The following is a 15,333-nucleotide window of genomic DNA, read 5'->3' as shown; positions in this document are numbered from 1 at the left end:
ACCTTGACCCTGAAGACAGCCGACAAGATCTGATTTTAAGCTATAGACAATAAATACCCTGGTTTTTAGCACCTGTCTAGTCAGCATTAACTATTCACTGGTACTTCCCTATATTGGAATTCAGAAGAATGACACTGAAACAGATGTATTCAGAATCAAAGATGGGATGGTTTAAAGTGTAAGTGCTACTTACTGAAATGACATAGCATTAGAACGTTTAATACATATGTGTGATAGTTACCCAGATTATCTGATAGTTACACAAAGTATTCTCCGGTTATGCCCAGAGCATGTCCCTGTTGTAAGGAGCTGATTTTGCCAGTGGAGGCAGTATGCTGTTCTAAGCACAGTTTATATACATTATTTCATTTGAACTCACAACTGTTCCATAAAATAGGGATTGTTCCCATTTCACAGATGGACATTGAGGCCCAAGGAGCCTACTCATCTGAAGTAAGATTTGAACCGGGAGCCATCTGTCTCCAAAGCCCAGTCCTCAAACGCTGCATTTCACAGCTTTCCTCTGTGGTGCTGAGTCCCCCCTGAGCTCTGTAGAGACAGGGGCAGAATGCGGTGAATTTCCAAACAGATGCTCAGCTCACCCCCGCACTGTCGGGAGGCCTGGCCGGGTTTCTCTCATCAGATACGGTGACCACTCTGTACTGTGATGAAGGCAGACACACATACTGGTCCAGAAAGGCCCCCCTGTACGAAATCCATAAGATGCAAGCTAACGATTAGAATCATGACTGTATTTATCTTATCTTCTTTGCATCCAGCACAGGAGAGAGAATAAGGTAAGAGCAGAGGGAAGACAGAGGAGGGAAAGCCATAGGTCACACGATGAGACGGTCTTGTGTGTAAAGGGCATTGGTATGAAACTTAGAGTGCCTTTCTGGAAATACGTGTCTAGAGGGAAGATGGGGCTTCCCGGGCCCTGGTAAGGTAGCTGTCACTGTACCTTGTGTGTCTGTGGGACACGTCGTTTACACATAGGCCATCCTCGCCCTACACACTCAGTACTTGGGGTGGCCGCCTTCTCGAAACAAGCAGGTGGTGAAGTGTTGGCATCTGGATCGACAGTCAGCCAAGCATCTGTGGGTGGAGTGTCATCTGGAGAGCAGGCTTTTTAGAATCCCAAAGAAGAGCATCCTCCCACCTGGAGACTGGACCGTACACATCTCTAGGACAGACTCAGAGGCACAGGCTGGGTTTGGGCTTTGTCCCAGAGTCATGGCATCCTGGGATCAGCAGGCCTGAGTCAGGGAACTAGAGGCACCACAGCCGATGCCGAACCTTGGCCTTCTCGTTGAAACAAAGATGGAAACACGAGCTCAGACATTGTCCCCCAGAAGAGCACCTTTGCTCGTGCCCTTTAAAAAGATATTACAAACTCCGCATGCCCAATCCTACAAGGAATTGGGTCCCTGATTATTTTCTCTAGATTTAGCATTTCGCCTAAAGCCCTTGAGTCGTGTTTCATTTCCCTTTAGTGAGGCTCCCTGCACAATGACCTAACCCTTAGGGAGAAGGGAACACACTTGTCCTAGGGTGCCAGTAGCCCCTGCCCACCGCGGACCCCCAGCTCCCTGTTACCCTGGTCCTGGCTGAGCCAGCCAAGGCCCTGCTGGCCCAAGAGCCACCAGCTAAGAGGACCGGCAGTGCCATCTTGTGGGAGTTCTCGAAGCTCCTAAAATCAGGCGGAAGGCGGGAGACAACCTTGACTGTCACGCTTTGAAGAACGACACACGAAGAAATGTATGGATGCAGTCAAGTGAGAGGGTCCCCTCTGGTCACCAGCCATGCTAATTATTATTTTGGTGTCCAGAAAATTAATAACCCAGATAAATGAACACCAAGGCAGAAAGATATTTCAAGAACTACAGTGGCTAGGAAGGATTTCGTTTTCCTTCTATTTACTAGGAAATGTATTTAAAATCACCCCTGGTGGGAATATATTTTTCCGTAAACTCTATGAAAACACAAAGCCATAGGTATTAAAGTCCAAATATAGCCGCGGAATCTGCTTCTAGATCACCTCGAGGCTCTGTCCTTTCATGAGGAGGGTCACCAAAGAGGTGCCTTTTCCCAGGAATCTGTCATGGGAGCAGGACCCAGACCAGCCCACCTCCATCACTAAGAGAAGAGGGGCCTTAGACCCCATTCGCTCTGCTGACAGCAGCAGATTAAACTGTGCCCCTTCCTTCAGCTCACTGTGCTGTGGCATCATGTCCTTCCCATTACACATGCGTGTGCACACTCACACACACGGATCTCCGCCTTCTCAGGCTCCGCCCAGACTCCCCTCTACGAAGTACCTCCCCCGCCCCGCCCCCAGTGTGTTAGCTGCTTGTCAGAAAATGAAATTGAAATCCTGACGCAGCTTTCTGGGCTTGAGTGTTCATGAGAACAGTGTGCTCCCTGACTCACCAGGTGGCTTTGACTTCTAGGGAGATTCTCGGGGGAAAATCCCTTTCTGAGCGCTCGTGTGCTTTCTCACCGGGAAGGGAGGGAGCGTCACGTGATGACCGCTCCCAGGTCCTGATGTAGCCTGGATGGCGCCGTGCTCCCACCACCACTGCCAGTGTCCCCACCAGCTTCCTTCCGTGCTTGCTTCCTGTGCTGAGACCGGGAGCTGTGGGTGGGGGAGGACTAGTGGTCTGGACGGAGCCTCTCACCGCAGGGCAGCAGCCTCGCTGTGAGCTCGAGTGGCCGCATCACTTTCAGGCTTTCTGCCTGTCTTCAGTGGGCTGGGAAACTAACCACCAAGCCCAGGCCATTCCCATCAGGTCAAAATAGGACTCAAATAGATCGAGAGCCCGGAGAGTTTTTCTTCAAGTCCATAGTTTGGTGACATCTGTTTTGTGTATCCCAGACCCTCCTTTTGCTTCCTTGGGAGCTTTTCTGTCCCAGATAAGCAGGGCTATTCTGCACGGCTAGGGGATCTGAAGGTGAGGCAGAACTGATCCAGTTGTGAATTAGCAGTGGAGACATAAGGAGGGGCTAGAGATGTGTCATCCTCATCCCGACACCTACCATTTGCTGAGTGCTTGCGATGTGCCTGGGAGCACGTGTACGTAGAGTCACCTGGCGAGGGAGGGTCCACTGCCTCCCGTTTTACAGATGAAGAAACTGAGCCTCAGAAGGTCAAATGCCAGCCTACCAGCCAGTCACTGGCAGAGCCAGGATGGTCTGACATCAGAACCCACACTCAGCTGGCGTCCACCTGCCACCTTTCCTCTGGGCCTCCTTCTTAGACTGTGTCGACTGCATCTTGACTTGACGGATAGTTTGAAACCTTCACTGGGCTTTGTTCCTGAAGCTCGCGAGCTGAGATGTGGGTGATGGTGGGACCCGTGACCCAACAAAGAACACGAAGCTGAGAGCTCCAGACCCGCATCCTCCAGGCTCTGCCTCTGGGACCACGAACAAGGTTCAGCCTCCTCCAGCCACCCATAAAATTGGGATAACACCTGCTGAAGAGAACCAGTTGCATTAATAATTTATGTGGAAGCACTCTGTACCCTAGTTGAGTGCTACAGACATAAATGATAGTTTTCAAGGAAAAAAAATCCATTATCAAGTCAGAAAGTAAATGCTTAGGCAGATTTGAATACCTTGTACTGCCTGCTTGAGTAAGGGATCCTCTGATTGCATTTAGATTACTTACTGTAAAAATCTGCATCTCTAAATCGTGTATAGAAGGCAGAACCTGAAAATAGAGGCTGCTCCGTGACCCACTTCTCAGCCCTAAAATGAGGGCATCAGGCTAATGCCCTGGGCTGCCCTCGTTCCAAGTCTGGCTTGGAGCACTTCTCTACTGTGCAACTGTCCGGCGAGTTACTGAATCTCTCTGATTTACTGTTCCCTCATCTGTAAAATGCAGATAACAGTTTCTACTTTGTAGGGTTGAAAGGTTAGATATCACAATTCTGTGTAAAGCCCTTAACTCAGTGCCTGGCCCACGATAAGTAATCAATAAGTAGTAGCTGTTACCGTCTAAGATCATTCCCATCCTGTAGAGAAAATAGAGAACAAACAACTCATTAAAAGCTATGATTCTTTCAGAGCGTATTTACATGAAGAGGAGAAAGCATTTGCAGAGGATGACTTGGTGGACTGCCTTGAACCTAGATCAAAACTGCTAACGTGAAAAGGATTCTGTGAAATAGAACTCTTGGCAATGCCTTTGCTGCCCTTTTGACTACTTGCAATGGGATTAGTGACTTGCCTGGTTTCTCGGTCTTACTGATTACTCTGTGTGTGTGTGTGTGTGTGTGTGCACGCCCCGATCCCAAAACACTCCTGCATGGCAACTCAGCGACCCCAGTCCTTGTCAGGATGCTTGGGAAGGCATAGGCTGACCAGCCAAGCAGAAATCCTACCCACACCCGACCGTCCCACTTCATGGAAGCCTGTTCTTAGATGAAGAAGGAGCCCTGCACTTTTCTGAGGGTGGAATCCCCCCTTAAAAAGGATTTCTAAGGGCTTAACGCCCTGGAGTTCCAGGAAAGAAGGGAAATGACTCCATATCACTAGCTGGGAAAGTGGGCCAGCGTAGGGAGCGGGCACTAGTCACTCTGACCACGTTGCTTATCAACAGCAACCCAGGGAAGACGGTCAGCATTTTGATTCTCTTCAGGGCGCCCAGAATCGCTTCCCCAGGCTGAACTTCTCTCTGTAGTCCCCGAGAAGTGTAGCCTCTATGTGCCTGGGCCAGGCACAGGGGTGTCCTGCAGAAGGCTGGGCTGCCAGAGGAGCTTATCTTCAGTGTGTCCACTGCAGTCTCGGGCAAAACCCTAGAAGCCTCAGCAGAATGGAGGCGGGGAGGGGCCTGAGGTCGTGAAGGAATTTGCAGTCAAGCCCGTGAGTCTGGGAAAGAGCCCTGCTAACCTTCCTCAAACATGCGGGGCCTGTCCCACGGAGGAGGTCGTGGACTTGGGTTGGGGCCACTGGGCGAAGGGCAGGGAGCCAGAGACCGTGTCACCATGAGGACACCCAGAGGGCCACGAGCTCCTCGTCTGCAGAGGCACAAAGGCACAAAGGCTGTGGCCGCGCTCCACATGGGCGGGAAGCTGGACGAGGTCACCACTAGGTCCCTTCCAGCCCCAACTCACCAGCCAGTGGATTCACACCTCTCAGGGCTGGACAGAAAACGTCCGCATCGCCCGGGGCCTGCGCTGACAGCCAGGTTGTGAAGCCTTAGGACAGAAAAAAGAATGTGATCTCAATTATTTTTCTACGTGGTGTTTTGGATATGAGTGAAATAAAATATATTGAAATTTATTTCCGTATTCACTGTTTTAGAGTTCAGCAGAGTTTTTAAGATATGAACTCAGTTTTCTTAGCCCTGGGGACTTTCATTTAAAGATGAGACCGTGAAAACTCAGTCCTAAAGGCGTCTGCTTTCCACAGGGTCATGCATTCACTAAGCATTTCTGGCATTTTGTCCTGCCTTCTGCCTTTTCTGAGAATGTCAATAAGGCATAAACCTTATTCATCAAGGAAATTTATAAAATAAAGAATAGGAAACTTTTGTTAAGGACAAACGACCCCGTTAAGAATTTGATGTGGTCCTTGACAGGTGAATACCGGAAACCTACGTGCATCCAACATTTGGCGTGTGCGCAGGCCAGGTGTGGTGAAGTTGCAGTTTCTGTTGCTGTGTAGGAGGGTTCCCGGAGCTCTAATCCCCACTAATTGCATCAGGTTCTCAGTTTCTTTAAATTTAAATAAATATGGTTTTCAAAAACTGGAAAGGCCTGAGGATGTGGGGAGGACAGGAATGATATTTTTCTCTGTCTCTGTTTCCTGCGAGAAAGTACTGTTGCTTCTTCAAAACAACATCTGTCAGAATGATTTTCATCAGATTAAATAAATCCTCAAAGCCGCTATCACAGTTTATAGAATCTTGGAAACGTAGGATATGCTTCGCGTGGAACCCTAATGGAATTTAAAATGTGTGTGTTTTTGCAAACACAGCTTCGAGAGCAGACTCTTTACTGGGGTTTGTGAATTTAAGCTACCATGTCTCAAAGAGTTTAGAAAGTGTTTTTACTACATAAATGTAATGGACAATCGTTTACCAATTTGAGATGCTATTAATTGTAGATGGAAAAGGCATTGAGCCTGGGGCTCTTTGGCCAAGCCTGATGAAAGCCAGCATCGCACACTCTGACAAAGAGCTGTGTGAAAACAGATACCGCGCGTAAGTATGGCACGAGAGGCCAGGCTTCTGTCATCTTTTCACAGGCAGCTGCCATATGTCCTTATGGTCAATTATGGCCTTTTCAGTTTTTTAGAGGAGAGAGAACTTTGTTGCCGCGGGGCGGGGGGCGGGGGGGGGGGGGCGGGGGGGCAGGGGGGATTATGTCCTAAAGACCTTGAAGGATCAATACAGATTGATATTTATTATTCCTTGCTGCAAAAAGCTTACTCTTAAAATTAGTTGCTAAATTTAATCCCAGTGAGATACCACTTCACACCCATTAGAATGGCTACTACCCAAAAAAACCCCAGAAAATAATAAGCTGTGAGCGTGTGGAGAAACTGAACCCTGTGCATTGCTGGCGGGAATCTAAATGGGTGGAAATGCTGTGGAATGCCGTTTCTTGGTTCCTTTACAATATTAGAATCTAGAGCATGGTTCTCAAGCTTCAGATGCGAAACCCTTGGCCGTGAAATCCCTGGAGACAGCCTGTGGGTGATTTGGACCAGTCAAAGCAAGATTCCTTGGATTCCAAACAAATCCAAACGTACTACATCAGGGACTTAACACTTGAGCCAAACTTGTTCATCCCTGGCTGACTATTGATTCCACAGCCAAATCATATCTGTAATAAAAGGAAAAAAAAAAAACCCAACCCAGTTCACCACACCACAAAAGCTAAATAAAACAAAACCAGCGTCATATAGGGAACATTTCTGTGCTGCTTAGTAAGACTTGAAGTTTCTTAGTCTCATGGAGTAACAGAAATTACTTGGGGGAATTTGGGGTGTTTTTGTTAAACTCTTTGGGATGTAAACAGTGAACTTTCTGAATCCTGAGACTTTTGCCTGCAGCAAAAGAAAGCTAAAACAAGGACCCCTGCGGCAGGGTGGAACAGCAGAGCTGGTGGAAGGCGGGCTGGGCAAATCAGGGATGGATTCCGCTCTGCCTGCCCACAAGACCAGCCTTAAGCAAAACTGGCCACTTCTGGGAGCATCTCACTTTCCCCACTGGCCGGCCTTGCATTCATCTACAGCTCCCGCGTCCCCCTACCTCTGACTGAGGCATTTCAGAGGTGTGCACACCTATGTACTACCTGGAACTGTGTTCTGATGCTTTTAAGCTACGACACATGCAGTTATTTTTTTAAAGGCATAGAAGAGTCTATAATACCATAGAAGTAAGCTCGGCAGATACTAAGTGCAGAAAGCAGACTACAGAACAAGGTGATTCTTTTGGTAAGAAAAATGGAAATTTAAGAAGAAAACAAGTGCATCTGTCTATCCATAGAAAGAAAGGCTGGAAGCACATCCCACGTGTTAACAGTGGCTATCTCCAGGTGGTAGAACTACAAGTGGTTTTAACGTGCTTGGCTTGTTGCTTTTCAACGATGAACATGTATTGCTTTGGTCCTATATTCCGTCCCCTCGGTATTGGTGACAGGGTGGGCCAGCTTAGTACCATGAAAGAGGTTAAGAAATGGCAAGAGCTTCACAAGGACCTTACTTTTTTAAAAAATTTATATTGGATTATAGTTGATTTACAATGTTGTGTTTGTTTCAGGTGTACAGCAAAGTGAATCAATTTTACATATACATATACCCGCTCTTTTTTAGATTCTTTTCCCATGTAGGTCATTACAGAGTATTGAGTAGAGTTCCCTGTGCTATATAGTAGGTCCTTATTAGTTATCTATTTTATATATAGTAGTGTGTATATGTCAATCCCAATCTCCCAATTTATCCCTAGCTCCCCTTACCTGCTTCTAACCATAAGTTTATTTTCTACATCTGTGACTCTATTTCTATTTTGTAGATAAGTTCATTTGTACCCTTTTTTTAGATTCCACATATAAGTGAAATCATGTGATATTTGTCTTTCTCTGACTTCACTCAGTATGTCAATCTCCAAGTCCCTCCATGCTGCTGCAAACGGCATTATTTCATTCTTTTTTATGGCTGAGTAATATTCCATTGTGTGTGTGTGTATATATATATATATATATATATATATATATATATGGAGAAAACCATAATTCAAAAAGACACATGCACCCCAATGTTCACTGCAGTACTATTTACAATAGCCAGGATGTAGAGGCAACCTAAATGTCCATCAGTGGAGGATTGGATAAAGAAGATGTGGTACATATATACAAAGGACCAAATGTTTTTAATACTTGGGGTCCTGTAGGGGCCAGGAGCTTTGCATCGGCTCTGGGATCTCACCCGTTAGAAGCTTCCGGAAGCCGTGGACTCTGTGAGGACTCTGAAAGGGTAGCCCCTCAGTCCATAGGACAGGAAGCTCCCTGGTTGGAGTCTCCCATTTATCCAGCATGACCCTGCTCCTGCCCTGCTCCGGGGAGTGCCCAGGTCCATATCTCTTGAGACCAAAACTACTGCGCTTGCCCACAGTTACAGTTTAAGGATTAACCAAAAACCGAAAGAGGGCTCTTTGGTGACGCGCCCACTGTCTGCTATGATCGTTCTCCGCTCTGCCTGAGCTCAGCCTCCGCAGGAGGAGGACCCGCAAGTGTCCCAAGTGCAGCAGCCAGCGGGTCCATGTGATGAAATAACGGGAAGAGGTGTGCCTCCCGCTTCCCGCGCCCTCCCGAGGGTCCTTGTTTGTCACACGGCCCTGAAACCAGTCTCCACATTCGCGTCACCTGCGTGTGCCTCTGTTGCGAGTCGTGATGGTCAATGTGTTTTCCTTCTTGTCTTCCAGTCCACCCAGACCGACCGTGTTCATCTCCGGTGTCATCGCCCGGGTAAGAGCCCTTTCATCCCATCGGGGCCTCGGCCCGCGATGTCCTGATTCCTCCTGTCCTTATTCAACCCCACTTGTCCACCCAGGTCCGGAGGTCACTTAATCAATCGCCCCCTGTCCATAGAGCGTGCTTCTGCGCATGCGCCCGTCAGGGGCAGATGGGACGGTGGTGACGCGGAGCCTGAGCTGGTGCAGCTGCCTCCCCTCTGTCCTCGCCCGTCTCCGTTCTCTTTAGGCTCAACCAGGGTCGGCAAAGGGTTTCAGGGTGATCTGTGAACTGAGACTGTTTTTACTTTTAAATGGTTGAAAATTTGAAATAAGAACTGTATGGCGTGACGTGAAAGGTACACGGACTTTAAATTCCTGTGTCCATGGTTAAAGTTTTAGTGGCGCACAGCCTTGCTGTTCATGGATGTGTATCATCTATGGTCCTCTCGTGCTGCACTGGCAGAGTGCAGAGAGTATGACCTGAAAAGCCTAAGGTATTTACTATTTGGCCCGTTACAGAAGATAGTTGCTGCCCTCTGAACCAAACTGATGGGTTTGGGTCACTCTCTTTGCCTTTCAAGAGCCCCCTCTTCTTGTGAGACCTAACGGTTTTGTAACCGCAGACCTCCCCCCAGCAAGCCCCCATTTGGGGGACGGTGCACTAATTCCATCCATTGATCTGCGGCTCACAGCCCATTCGAGCCCTTAGCATATGATGTGTAAAGAAAATGCCACTGTTGGGGACGGCTCAGCACAGCCATCCAGGGACCTGGGACAGACGGAGGGCACATCTACTACATGCGAGGAAATTAAATGCCCGCACAAATCTGAGGTCACCCCACAGCTCAGCCACCATGGCTCTGTCCTGCCCGGGGTGGGCTGGACCCCAGCCCCTGTCACAAACGCACATGAAGGCAATTCCTGCCTGAAAAACAGCCGTGTACCTTCTCTGAGACTCGGCTGGTTGAACCTGGCTTATCTCACAGCTTCCAGCCCTGCCCTGTGTGTTTCCTTCCCAACGAGCACTCCAGGCCCAGCTCGCAGCTGTGGCAGCAAATCTGAATTTAAGACCCCGGATTTGGTTCTGTCTTGCCCCTCAATTCAAAAAAAATCACAAGAACTGTTCTAGCAGAAGAAAGCCATCCAACGCCCAGCTTAGTTCTGAGTGAGTCACACATACGGTACCTGATTCCATGGCGTGGCGGCAGAGACAGCGAGCTTTCTCACCTTCTGGAAGGGACACGGGCCTGGGTGCCTGCTTGGGCTCTCCAGAGAGCTTCAGGAGCCCCAGCAGTCCCAGGAGACAGGCTGCTACCTGCCGGCAGGTTCCCCACTCCATCACCCACCCGCCCCGTCCCCAGAGGGAAGCCAGGAGATGCTGGCTTTGCGTCTCGCTTCACGTACTCGCTCAGCTGTTCACGGTTGATGAGCCAGTGCTTTCTGTGTCTCCCGCCAGGGCGACAAGGACTTCCCCCCGGCGGCAGCCCAGGTGGCCCACCAGAAGCCCCACGCCTCCATGGACAAGCACTCTTCCCCGAGGACACAGCACATCCAGCAGCCTCGCAAGTGATGGCGAGGACCCAGCGCCCTCAGCAGCCGGGCCTCAGTTCCCCGACACTTGGTATTTCCCCAGCAAAGAGAACTGGTATTTTCTTCAAGACACTGCTCCATTGGGAAATTTAAGACAGAGCCAAGCGCCCCTTCCTTTGCCTTGAATTTCCATATCTAAAGCTAGAATCAGACCCCAAGGCTTGTTTCCAGGGAGTCCTGGCAGGTGTTGTCTGCGAATCACCGTGGCGCTGCAAGTGCCATTAGCAGAACTTGCTAAGACTTGAGTGAAATGGAATCGTTCAGAGTTTAGCTTCAGTTCCGGTTTATCAATTGCCCTGGACTTAAAAACAAGTGGGCACAAATTTGGGAGGGTTAGATCGGGTCAGGGGAAAACTCAGTCATTTCATGCTTTTCGGTAAGAGGACAATAAAGTCTTAATGCCTAGTGGGGAGAGAAAGAGATGAGCGCGTTAATTACAGAAAAACTGAGCAGGGGAGACTTTTGCAACAGGCAACAGCCTCACTGCATTTCTCTCCTTTGTGTGACGAGGGATCCCAGCACAGGGCGTCACCAAGCACTCCCAGGGAAACCAGGGAAAAGCTTACAGCTTTGAAAGGGCTCTTTCATTCCAGGGGTCATCTTGCTGAAAAATTTGCCCAGAGGGAATACTTCCAGAATGAGGTCTCTCAGTGTGGGTCCCAAGTCCTGCATTGCCCCACCATCCAGACAGGCTTGCCGCGAAATCAAGGCAAACCTTCATTTTTTCAGTGATCACCTCTCGAGCTGCTCTTGAGCTCTGGGAGTGATCACTGACCAGGTGGAGGAGCAGATGCCTAGCTAATTCTGGAACACTAGAGCAAAAGCCTTGACCACGTGGGAAGACGAGACGAGAACCTGCCCTTTGTCTCCCTAGGGCAGAGTAGAACTACCACGTGCCATTTGAGCTAGAAAAGCCTGTTTGTCCATCAGTCGAAGTATCAGGAACTCCCTCTGCCCAAGGGCACAGGTACCTGGGCCCGTGTTCACTTGGGCCTCTCAAGTTATCCTACGCTTTCTGCCCGGGTTTCCTACCCAGAGCTGCCTTAGACTGCTCGCTGGCTGATGGCTATTGGGTGCTCTGCTTTTCTGAAAAGCCAATGGGCTCGTTTACTCAGATGTTCAAATCTCCCGGAGCAGATGCTTTGGGAGAGGGTGCAGCCCAGCTGGCGCGCTTGCCAGCGTGGTGTTTGCCGCGGGGTCAGCAGTGGGCACACCACAGCCTTTCTGATGCCCTTTCCAGCTCCACATCCGTGACTGGGAAAGGTGACACAGACCTAGCAGACCCAGCTCTCACCTGTCCCTAAGGAAAAAGCTGGCCCGCAACATTTGGTTTCCCATCTCACTGACCTGCGGCAGCCGGGGTCTCACCCTCAAGGCACCGTGTAGTCACCTCTCGTACTTCTTAATCGCTGAGATGTTGCTAAAAACTGAGGCTGGCTTTTAGAGATGCAGACAGGGCGGGCAGCCTCCTCCCAGCCGTCTCCTGGAGCCGGCATCTCAGAAGGATGCTGAGAGCAGGCAGCACTAGGTCAGTCTGTGGACCACTGCACCCCCTGCTGCAGAAATGAAGACGCACCCCTGATACTTTTTAGTGTGGCAGCCAGGACTGCCATGCTGTTTCCCAAGGTGCATTCTTCTTGTCCTTTTAGCTACATCTGGCATGTATCTGTAGATCACTGAAAGCAAAATGTTCTTCTGAATGAGTTTATCAATGGTTAACCTCAAGAAGAATAACGATTATAATAAAGCGCCTGCATTTCTTCTCATGGTTTGTTTTCTCTTACATCTCAGAGACTTTTCCTTCTCATTTTACTGGGGTTGCCAGATGGTTTCAATAGAAATACGAACGTGCAAAAACGAGGGGTGTTTTCACAAACTGTTTCCCAGACACAAAGCCAACCTATTGGACAGCAGGCACCTTGAGTCTAATCGTCTACTTTAAAATGTCATAAAATGGAAAAGCTTCATGCAGTGGATTAAAACGCATTCCTTGGGTTCAGCAGCTGGCCCCGTGCTGGGAAGGCCCTTTGGGAACAGACTTAGAAGGAATGATTAGTAGTAAGCCCGGGGATGGCTGTATGCAGCTTTTGATAAATAAGCTAATTTATCCAAAGGTCTTCTGGAAGCTTTATGATCAGGATGAGAAAATAATCACAATCACGAAACCTCAAGATCCAGAATCAGAGTACAGATTTGAGTTGGGAGAGACTCTGAGGTGTTTTCACCTGATGAGGACCTCGGGGGGCAGCCTGGCAACCCTGAGCCTGGGGATGCAGGTATGGCCAGAGTCTGCATCTCCCAACGAGCCTCACCTCTCCTTAGCCCTTAGGGTCACCTCTGGGCCCTGCAGTTTGTATTCACGCGTCCAACTCCCTTACTGTTGGGTTGGCCAAGAAATTCGTTCAGGTTTTTTTCTGTAACATCTTACAGGAGAACCCGAATGAACGTTTTGGCCAACCCAATAACTTGAGGATGGAATGAGGGTCTTATGCATTCAGTGTCACTGGGTAGAGAGTCGTTCTCGGTACATAAATATGAATAGAAATGCCAAACACACACTCACCGTGGAGCAGAATCCCCCCTCCACCCCAGAGTTTGCACATTGTTACTGACGTCATTGTCACCCAATGTCACGTCAATGTTAGTTCCCCATTGCCGCCATAACAAAGTACCACACACTGGGTGGCTTAAAACCATGGAAATGTGTTACCTCACAGCTCTGGATGCTAGAAGTTTGCAGTCAAGGTGTGGGCAGGGCCATATTCCCCCAGAAGGCTCCAGGCGAGGGTCATTCTCGGCCCCTTCCGCTTGTGGCAGCTGCTGGCAATGCTTGGCGATCATCGACTTGTCGCAGCATAAATCCAGTCTCTGCTTCTGTTGTCACATGGATGTCTTCTTGTGTATCTGTGTCCAAATTTCCTTCCTCTTCTAAGGACAACGGTCGCTGGACCAGTGCCCACCCTGATCCAGTGTGACCTCATCTCAACAAATTAGATCTGCAAGGACCCTGTTTCCAAATAAGGTCGTATTCACAGACACTGGGGGTTAGGACCCGAAATAGTGTCTTCTGGGAGAGACACTATTCAACTCAGGACATCAACCATATGCTGAAACGCCAGAAACCTAGCTCCCAGCTCACACCATTTGAACAGCTGTTCATTTGGTAAATTGCTTTCCTGAATGAGCTTTACTATGAGAAGGCTTCACCCGCCACAGGTTTTGTTACAGTGTTGCTGGCCACGGAGCAGTCAAAACCTGTGTGCAGGGGTAAGGGGAGGAGAGCAGGGCAGAGGTGCCAAGGGAATGGTGCCCCCAGGCTACAGGGGGCTGTCTACCCCCGGTTTCAGTAGCTCCTGAGACTGCAGCTCTCAACTGCACGTGTCCTCAGATCAGAGTCACCGTGTTTCTACAGCCTACATCTTGTCTTTTGTAAGAGTGCTGCATGGGCAGTGGTCGTCCCATATTACAGATGGGAAGACTGAAGCTCGGTGCCCAGGGTCCAGAGTCATTGTTAGCCAACACTTGTCCAGGGAAGATACACAAATGGCCAATAAGTACCTGAAAGATGCTCGATATCATGAGTCACCAGAGAGATGCAAATCGAAATCACAGTGAGATACCACTTCACACCCACGAAGATGGCTAGGATCAAAAATCCAAATAATAACAAGTGTCGATGAAGATGTGGAGAAATCAGAACCCTCATACCGTGCCTCATACAGAGAATGTAAAATGGCGCAGCCCTTGGGAAAACAGCCTGGCAGTTCTTCAAACGATCAAACATAGAGTTACCATGTGACCCAGAATATCTATTCCTAGGTATATACCTGAAAGAAATGAAAACAAGTGTCTATGCAAAAACTTGTACACAGATGTTTAGGACAGCACTACATATAACAGCCAAAAGGTAGAAACAACCCAAATAGGTCCATCAACTGAGGAATGAATAAACAAAATGTTATATACATACACACACACACACACACACACACACACACACACACACGCAAATGGAATATTATTCCACTGTAAAATATTATTCCATTATTTGGCCATACAAAGGAATGCAGTACTGATATACGGCGCAATACGAGTGGACCTTGAAAACATTATGCTCGGTGAAAGAAGCCAGCCACAGAAGACCACGTATTATACGATTCCATTTACGTGAAATGTCCAGAATAGGGAAATATCTAGAGACAGCAGCTGCTCAGAGCTGGTGAGCGGGCAGGGAGGATACAGGGGGTGAGAGCTAAAGGAAACGGTTTCTTTTTCAGGTGATGGAAATGTTCTAAAATCAACTGAGAGGATGCTCGCACATGTCTGTGAATATGCTAGACCCATGGAATCGTACACCTTATGGGAGCCGTAAGGAAGTCACCGGTAACTGTAAAGTGATGGGGTGGGGGCTTGAGGAAGGGTGTGGGGTGGTGGGCTTTGCACTGCGGCAGCCTCACACCTGCCTGGTTCACACCTGGCCCCTGCTGGAGCGAGAAGTTCCTTAACTAGCATCTCTGGACCTCAGTTTTCCGCCTGTCTAAATGGGCCATTTTGTATGCAGTGTCTTGTAAACATGAAAAGAAAATTGTGGATACTAACCTCCTGGTTAACATGGAAACCAGTATCAGTAGAATAGGGCTTCCAACACGGACAACATGCTGGGATGGTGCAGAGACTGTGGGTTAGCAGGGAGAGAAGATTCCAGAAGGGGATGGTTGGATCAGTGCCAGTCTAGACTGTGTGCCGGAACAGCAGCAAGGAAGCACAGAGGAGGCCAGAGG

At 48.9% G+C, this 15,333-nt stretch overlaps 1 protein-coding gene across 2 annotated transcripts in view; it reads left to right on the top strand.

The window, feature by feature from the left end:
• DAP (death associated protein) overlaps positions 1-14,908 on the top strand; it is a 64,487-nt gene extending 49,579 nt beyond the window's left edge. The window contains exons 3-5 of one of the 2 annotated variants that reach the window (XR_013827651.1): positions 8,933-8,975; positions 10,419-10,583; positions 14,830-14,908. Coding sequence is in view for 1 of the 2 variants with exons in the window: in XM_079917301.1 (XP_079773427.1) it covers positions 8,933-8,975; positions 10,419-10,532 (157 nt within the window). In the remaining variant the exon portion in view is untranslated. Of the gene's footprint in view, positions 1-8,932; positions 8,976-10,418; positions 12,302-14,829 lie in introns of those variants that run through there. The other variant, XM_079917301.1, reaches the window with a different exon arrangement.
• Positions 14,909-15,333: the final 425 nt, after the last annotated feature.

The sequence above is a fragment of the Stenella coeruleoalba genome, assembly GCF_951394435.1.
Source record: "Stenella coeruleoalba genome assembly, chromosome: 3".
Classification (NCBI taxonomy): Eukaryota; Metazoa; Chordata; class Mammalia; order Artiodactyla; family Delphinidae; genus Stenella; species Stenella coeruleoalba.
Note: the sequence above shows the minus strand (reverse complement) of the source record. Positions and strands in the feature narration are given on the sequence as shown.